Source organism: Monopterus albus, unplaced genomic scaffold (assembly GCF_001952655.1).
Source record: "Monopterus albus unplaced genomic scaffold, M_albus_1.0 scaffold1.1, whole genome shotgun sequence".
In the NCBI taxonomy this organism is placed as follows: Eukaryota; Metazoa; Chordata; class Actinopteri; order Synbranchiformes; family Synbranchidae; genus Monopterus; species Monopterus albus.
Window position 1 is genome coordinate 1,366,523 of NW_018127881.1, and position 8,768 is coordinate 1,375,290.

At 40.3% G+C, this 8,768-nt stretch overlaps 1 protein-coding gene across 1 annotated transcript in view; it reads right to left on the bottom strand.

The window, feature by feature from the left end:
* The window catches only part of kif5ab (kinesin family member 5A, b), a 54,900-nt gene that overhangs the window by 34,605 nt on the left and 11,527 nt on the right, over positions 1 to 8,768 (bottom strand). The window contains exons 2-7 of the mRNA XM_020609948.1: positions 4,973 to 5,060; positions 3,344 to 3,417; positions 2,900 to 3,004; positions 2,546 to 2,594; positions 400 to 455; positions 22 to 109 (exon numbers count right to left, since the gene is read on the bottom strand). Coding sequence (XP_020465604.1) covers positions 22 to 109; positions 400 to 455; positions 2,546 to 2,594; positions 2,900 to 3,004; positions 3,344 to 3,417; positions 4,973 to 5,060 — 460 coding nt within the window. The remainder of the gene's footprint in view (positions 1 to 21; positions 110 to 399; positions 456 to 2,545; positions 2,595 to 2,899; positions 3,005 to 3,343; positions 3,418 to 4,972; positions 5,061 to 8,768) is intronic.

The following is an 8,768-nucleotide window of genomic DNA, read 5'->3' on the forward strand; positions in this document are numbered from 1 at the left end:
AATATCAGAAGAGTGACTCACTGGTGACAGCTACATGACGGTTGACCTTTCCTTCATCTATCACATCCATCACCTCCTCAGGACTTGTAACAAATCGTTCAGTGCAACCCTTAGTGAAAGAAACACATGCACATGCTCATTTGTGCAATAAAGAGAACATATAACCATCTATCTACATGGTGCACACATGCATATTGTATCTCAAATGAATGCTCACATATGCACATTTATGTTAAATTGTTACCCTATTTATGTCTGCTTAAATACAGACACATAAAAGTATAAAGATATGTCCAAAGATTGCCATTTACCTTAACAGTGCATCCTTAAATATTAAAAGCAAAATTTTGACAATTTGGAAAACAAGTTTGTTCAGTCTCTGGGGTACAGTTAACTCACCTTTACATAAGGAACTCTGTGTTTGTCTTCATGCACTGACAGGTTGGTTTTTGTCACTGGGGTGGGTGGAAAATAAGGAGAAAGGTCACTGCTTTACCCAAAACATTGTGTGTGTGTGTGTGTGTGTGTGTGTTTGTGCAATTGAGCATCTGCATGTAAATGTGTGTAAATGTTTGGATAATGTGTAAAAAAATACTTGTGGCTCTAACTCTCAGTGTTTTGTGATGTAAGTGAACCATGTTTGCCAACGTCACAGGGAGTTTTGAAAATCATATCTTGTCATTGTTAATGAACTTTGTTAGGATTGCCATGCTGTATAGTTCTTTTAGATTGGCTGTGTGTGCATGTGTTCTTGCATGTTTTATCACCCTATAGTCACTTTTTCTCTTCGCAGATTCCTCCACAGGGTGTTGTTCTCTGTGCTGGCTCGATTCATCGTAGTTGTTTTTGTTCCACAACTTAAATTTCCACAGCTACCGAGAACTCCCCTGCATACAGATGTAGGCTCTCACCACTGTCTCTGGCTCCATTAGAGATATAATCACAGGTTGCTGCCTACAGCTCTCTGTCCAGGCCTCTCCATCATTTTACACTGGTTATATTTCTCATTGATAAGACTATGAAATGCAATGTTGTGGTGCTTATGTGTGTGATGCTGCAAAACCACAAAGCTTTATTGTCTGAATCAGATAAGCAGAACAAAGGCACTGTGGCCTTTTTATTTTATTATTTTACTTGAGCTTTCATGCTATTATCATAACTCATTACCAACCAAGGACACTGGTTTGGTTTCAGAAGTGAAAAAGACACAATAATAATTACAAAAAAAACCATACTGTTCTTTACATAATAGCAAAATAAGATGCTATACAAGCCTCAGTATTTTTAAAGCTGCTGTACCTAATTTCTTTCAGCCTCTAGGTTCTAGTGAAACTCAAAACAAACTGACAGCATAACCTAACCTCTCTTAGCCCGTCCTATCACATCCTGTTTCCTAGATGAAGTCGCCTCCGGTCCGAAGCATTAGCTGACTAACGAGTAAATGTGTTAATCAGGTAGAATGTTCTGGTTACCGTTACACAAAGCGTGAATTAGTCCAAATTTAAAATCATATTAATTTAGTACAAAGGCAAAATCATAACCTTGTGAGCGCACTACTGTTACCAAAACAAACAAACACATGAGCTTTAGATGCTAAAGCATCCACAAGGAAGAACAGCCCATTTGAATTAACTCTGAGTCTTTTCATTGCTGTGAATGCTCTCCATCTCAAAAAGCCAAATCGACATTAACCCTGATCTTTGTCTCAGTGTCTCAGAACATGACCTCTTTGGTGTGGCAACCACTGTGTCAGACTTTTAGCTGCCAGGAGGTCCTTTCTGGCTGGGTGTTTGAAATGACTGCTCATGGTTTGACAATAAAAACACTTCTTATGACCTTCCATAAGTGGGGCTGATTTGGGGACCATATTTTAACATCACCGTTTAGAAACGATATTACACTTTATCAGACGACGTGTGCCTCACCTCACCTCTCCTTGATTAGAGACCTGATACTTAAAAACAGATGATGTTGTTTTTGTCTATTTCCCACAACAGGCTTTACTGCCATATTTTTAAGGATGTTCAGTTCTACTTTATTTTTATATATTAACTTAGCTATAAATAAAGAAATATAGATTTATATAGAAAATATAAATTGTTAATACTGAGTTACATCTGCAGTCTTCTTCTGAGAGTAGAGCCCCAACACCCTTCATCAATGAACTAGGTCAGACAGCTTAAGATGTGAAACACAGGGCAAAAAACAATCACGGCTGCTTGTAAAGCTCATTTCTGTGATGTACAGTAATAACCTAAGGAAACTCTGAAGGCAAGCATGTTCATATTTGTCTCCCCATCACTCTATTCTCTAATTTGGCAGCTGGATAGAAGAGGACAGTATTAGATAAGATTTCTGTAATACCAACTATGGGGAAAAATGGGATTTTAAAAAGTGGAAATTGTTCCTATCCTAGTAAAATGTACTGTAGCAATTAGGATTTGAATTTGCAGCTGTGAACTGAAAGAATGAAAACCACAGTACAGCACAGTATTTACAAATGCCAATAGTTTTTTTTTTTCACAGACTCATTTAGTAAACGCACCATCCAATAGGTCCCGGATTTTATCCATATAGATCTCGAAGTAGGATACCTGCATCAAAGCAAAAAACATGGGGCAGCTGATTATTGCAATAAAAAGGAAAGACATTGAATATCATTCAAATGTGCAAAAAAATAATCTGCATTAATCTGAAAAAGCACAACGCATATTATAGGATTATCGTGGTTTATGATTTATTGATGCTCATCTGATTCCGCTCAGCATATCCATGTGAGGATTTATAACAGAGGCTCAAGCTGAATTCCCACCATAGTGTGTAGGAGCAACGCTGAGCATGTAAAATGTCGCGTAACAACTGCACAGATGGACAGACATGATTTGAAATACACACCAACCTTTATGTGGAATTCTAAGTTTTCATTCATGGCAAATATATGTTCAAATATGTCCTCAGCGATGCGGGGTATGATTCCCATTGCCTGGGGGTCATGAAGGTTCCCCTACAGGAGGAAAAGGGTGAGATAAGAAGAGGTGAGTGAAGTGTAAGATAAATGCAGACCCTGGGAAAAATTAAGTTGAGCGAATGGTAAAAGAAAGGAGAGCAGAGAGGCCTCTGACTTGAAAAGAAACAGTGTTGTTTCCCAGAGAGAGCTGTAAATAGGTTAGCTCCACAGAAGGCTGGGAAAGAGAGACAGAGAGCAATGACAGTGATGTGGGAAATGCATTGTCTATGAGGGCAGAGGAGGAGATACCCTATAAAATATAAAGCAGAGAAACGTGTTTGTGTGTGTCCTACAGCAAGAGGTCTACCTTTTGAATTATTTAGTAATATACTGTACCTCCATGGTGTGTGTCTTTCCTGAGGATGTCTGTCCATAGGCAAAGATAGTCCCATTGTATCCACCCAGTACATCTGAAATTAAGAGGAAGAAACTAAAATATGTTATAGGAAGAAGCAAAGAAAGAAAGAAAGAAAAACAATGGGAAAATGAAGAACAATGGTCAGAGTGTACTGTCAGAAATTTCAACCAGACATGTGCATCAACAACAAGACAGGAAGGCAGACAAATATATTTGACCTCTGCAGCTCAAAGACAGATCAAACTGTGCCTTATAAAGCCTGTGTGCACTACGAAGTACACGGTATTTAACTTGGTTTGGTGGTGAACAACCTTTGTGCAGCACCTGCCTGCAGTGTTAAGTCACCAGGTGGCACTTAGTGAGGGATATATATATCATTCAGTAGCAGCTGTAGGAAAATAACACCTCCTCACAAGTTGAGGTTATAAAACAGTGCACTGCTGAATGTCATATTGCCGACACAGTCTAATAAACCCCTGTGGTAAAAGTCAAACACAGATAAAGAAAAACATATCACCCTGAAAGGCCAGCTGCCACAGGTTAACTGACCACCGACTAATCACAAAGGTTCTCAGCTGAGACCAAGGAGCACCCTTTTACTCTCTTCCTGTCCCGTGTTACTTATTGTCTTGCAGATCTAGGCTCAGCGACGTGTCTTCCTCTGCCTTCACACTGGACATAGTGAGACTGAAACGTGGTGCAACACGTAAGAGAACAATGAATACAATTGTGTCTCTGAAAGGAAATAAAAACAGTGGGAGATGAGATCAATGCACAACAAACACCACTGCAAAGGGAAACAGCGAAGAGGGAAGACAGAGATGAAAAGCAGCAGGAGTGTGAGAGAAAAAGAGAAAAGTGGAAAGGTTAAAAAAATTTTAAAAGGCCAGCAAAAAATACAGAAACAGCCAGTCAGAAAGACCAAAAAGGAAAGAACAAGTAAACATGAATATGTGCCTCCAAACCAGTTTTCTCTGGCCCTGCTTTCCTTCGTTATTACCCTTTTCCCCCTGAGACATTTTAAATCTCACTTCTCATCTACTTCTGTAATTTTGCTAAATTTTTCCAGCGCCGTACTGTACAATTCATCTTTCCTTTTTATTTCCCCTTTTCTCAGCCAACATGGTAATCTCACACTCTCCTCAAGTCTCTCCTGCTAAATCAATTTCTTTTTCGTGCTCCATCTAGAAGTAGCTCAATAGAGTTCCATGTTCGCTTTGAAGGTGCCAGAAAAATGAGACGCTAATGAAGAAAAAAGAGGCCAGCGGACGCAAAGGGATGCAGACAGAGGGAGGGGTATTGGAAAGAAGACTTTTGTTTGACCCAGGGCCTTCTGGACGCATCAGTCCCGCCGTGTCATGACAAGCATGATCTCGTCGGTCTGTGCATTATGATCGTTCATACCTGTAGGTCGTGTGGCTCCATTATATCATGGAAATTGGTTTTCTCCCTGCTTGTCAGAAGATACTGCACACAGTCAGTGAATGCAGTGGAAACTGACAAAGACAATATGGAAATGCCTAGGACATGGTGAGTTGGCTTCCTGCACAGGTTTCTTGTTGCTCAGGCATCTTAAACAAGTGAAACAAGCTGTTTACATGACTCACCTCTGACAATCTGTTTGGCACAGGCGCTGTAGACCTGTTCCTGGGTGGTGTTGGTGGGGAACACCTTGTCAAACACATATGACTTCCCCTGTAATGGCAAACAAAAACACAGTCAGCTACATCGCAGCGGCAGTTTAGAGAGCGCTGTCAACACTTCATCCTCCCCTGTGACTCGGTGTAAAATGCATTCTGGGAAGTTCGTGAAGCGGCGCACAAGGGATGTGTGAGTGTGTTAGTGTGTGTGTGAGAGAGGGAGAGCTCACACATCATCTTTATAATGAAAGCATTATGTAAAGCTATATTGCCATTATAAAGAAATCCCACATGAATATTTCCTTAGTGCACAGTGAACATGCCTTATGGACACTATAGGCACATCTCATGTCTCTTATAAGATCGTTCCTATATCCTCGGTCCTTGGTCAACCCAGAAATTGTTCTGGTCGACTGATGATATGGGATATTCCAAGTCTCTTATATCGGCTAGGAGGGCCAAGGAGCAAGGACTAAGGATGGCGCTGTAGGAACATTTGTCTCCTTTTAAGCACTACATTATGCATCCTGTGTGTATTTTGTTCACTTGAGAGGCAGTGGGCGTTTTGAATGAGCTCAACATGAAGCCTTCAGCACAAGACTTTGTGACCCCAAGAGAGATGGGGAGAGAGAGATCACATCTGAAGTGAAGCCATTATAGGCAACATTCAAGGATTTCAAGATAGAAGTGATGGAGTGAAGAGGAGAGATGGTGTGGAGGAGAGGAGCAGAGGAGTGGAAATGCAGAGAGGGCAGAAGACAGGAAATGACCTGAAACCAATGTCTGCATGTGAGAGAAAAGCACACAGACAGAAGAAGAAATGAAAAAAGAGCCTGTTTTTCTGTCAGTTAGCCAGCAAAAAAACGCCTGTTCGTCACTGAGGAACCAAACAAGTCAGTTGACTATCAGCCAATAGCCAAGTAGACATATGCTTATTCAACACACATGCGTGGTTTGCCTGTTAAACAGTGAATCAGTGTGCTATGCTAGTATCATTCCTCTGAAAAAGATGTTCAGTAAACCACTCAGACGTATTTAGCCACACATCAGATACGTTTTTTTGGTGAAGATAGTGACTGGGAGCAGTCAAATCAAACAAACCTGACTGTTAAGGTCTAATTTTCTGTGTGTGGGTGGATGTAGTGGATCTGTATACTGTATTCACAGCAGCAGTGTGTGCAGCTATACAAGATAAGCTGGAGCAAATCCACAATACCGCAGAGGAGCCAAACAAACTCTAACATTTACAGCTGTGTTTTACTCATACTGACTAACATTCCGAGCGCTATTGGTATATTGGTCTGTGTGGCCTGATCAGATCAGGTGATGAATATATTCAACAAAGGTCACAGGCACAGCCCAATTTATTTGATGATTAAGTGATGATTAGATGAGCATTGCATCAAGTCACAGCGTTTCAGTTCAAGTCAGATTTTTTTAACAGTACAGAGGACCTAACGCATCCGGACATGGGACTCATATTTGGTCTTGACTCATCATTAAACATAAAAAAGTGACTCAGCTATGTCTTTATGAAACCTGCAAAATGGCTGCAGACTTCTCAGAGAGTAAGTAAGAAAGGCTTCCTATGTAATCTGGATGTACTGTATAATGAACAGGATTTATGTTAGCCTCAAATCAACAGTATTTACATTGTTTCCTTATTGTCATGAGGGTTGTAGAGTGAATTTAAGAGGGAGTGCTCTGGTACATAAGCAAGGCATTAAATTTATAGAAACTCCATGAGTTTTGTTCTATTCAGGCCCTCATACAAAAGAACAGGCGATAATGTTTGTTTTTTTTTAATTGGTCTTAATATGGTCACCAATTGTCACACACATGGTTTAAATGATACAGTGAACTACAAGCTTGACACAAGGTCTCAGTGTACACACATTTATCAGTGGCTTGAATAATAACTTCTGTTCCAGGTTTTTGGGCACGATTTATCATGTTGTTCTTCAAGTTACATTTATTATGTGTTTTAGTGTTTACCTCTGTTTCATAGCCCATCTAAGAGCTGTAACTGAAAATCAGGCTGTATTACTGAGAACTGATTGGTAACATTTCCACAATGACCTCTACACTTACAGTTCTAGTGTTGCATAACATCATTTGTCTGTGACAAGAGGGTGGACACACTTAGACAAAAATCAGGCTTCTTTTTTTGTCTATTTATCTTCCATTTCCCAATAAGCTGAATTGTTTGTCTGCTGATTTTAAGTGCTGTACCCACAACTGCTTATACAAACAAGTTCCCCATCAGAACTAATTAAAGCTGACTGATCCCACTGAGCCACATGTGTGCATGTGTGGACTGCTACATAGTGCACACATACAAACCATGCAAAATAACAGAGAGAGAGAGAGAGAGACGGAAGAACCACAATGTCATCTTCATCAGGGTGAATAAAATGAGTTTGTTATACAAGCGGAACAAAAAACAACCATTTGCCAAATATTTGTTCCACTGGCTCCACCATTCAAATACTGATTTGCTCTTGTGCTGCATAAAACAGGTAATAGCATAATTCTGTATGCTCTCTATCTGCAAGTCTGTCTCTGTGCCTGGCCTGTCAGCTACAGAGACACTTACTAGTTGGTCTGTTATAATTTTACAGATGTAGCACTTTGATGGACAATGCTGATATGGGAAAAGTGTGTGTATACTGTATATGAATGCATGTACCTACCAGTATGTGTGTCTAGGGGTGTGTACAAGTGTATATGTGCAAATATCCAATTAGGTTTGTACAGGCAGACATTGTTCATGGACCTCAGCTTTGTGTGCAGTGTCAAACACCCACATGCCCTGTCCAGCCTGCAATCTGCTGCTGTCTACCAGGAAACAAAGAGGCAGTGGGTTGCAGGCAGGGAATGGGGGGAGACCAAGAAAGAGAGGGAGAGAGAGAAAATTAAAAACAGCAATAATCAACAGAAACTCTGAGAATCATTGGCTGTGGGCAAAGAATAGTCAAAAAAAACAATACCAAGCTGAACAAAACCAATAGAAGGAGAGAACAGCAGTGAGGAGAAGAGATGAGAGTGGGAAAATCAAGACATGCCATGTAACCACCATCAACAGCAATAGAAACAGAGACAGAGAGTGAAAGGCAATCAAAAATGAAAAATGACAGATGAGGAAGGTGGAGAACATACAACAAAAGAGAAAAATGGGTGAAGGCAAGGAAATTTCTTAACAAGAGCCAGGAAAAAGGTAAACGAGAAGGTTGCAGCAGCTGTTAAATTTAAATGGGGGTGTGCTAGTAGACAGGGTTTAAGACCCTGGGGACCAGAGAGGCCCCTCTGTAACCGCAGGGCTTGGCATGGCACACATTTGTACTTACTCTATGCATATAATAATCTGCCATGAAGGCACCAACACCTTCTGAGATAAAAACAAAGCAGGTCGTCAGAGTTGCCTAAAATGCAATGTTAAAATAAGATCAATAGTCTACAGCAACGCATGCAGCTCAGTCAGATTTTGGTTTTGTTTTTGTTTTGGTTTTTTTTGCTGATACTTAGTCATAAATCAGTGTATTGGACAAACAACAATTTGGAAGTGGAAGTGTTGCATTGAAGTGCACACAGGTGTACAGGTGTGACTATTAAAGTGGCTGTTCAATGTGGTTAAGGTTATATTTAAGCAACTAAAACATCTTGTACCCTGTGGAGTTTTTGAGCACTGGCAGCACTATTGAGCAGTGTTTAAATGACTGACTGTTCATTTGTTCATATCTTGTGCATGGATGACACAATACAC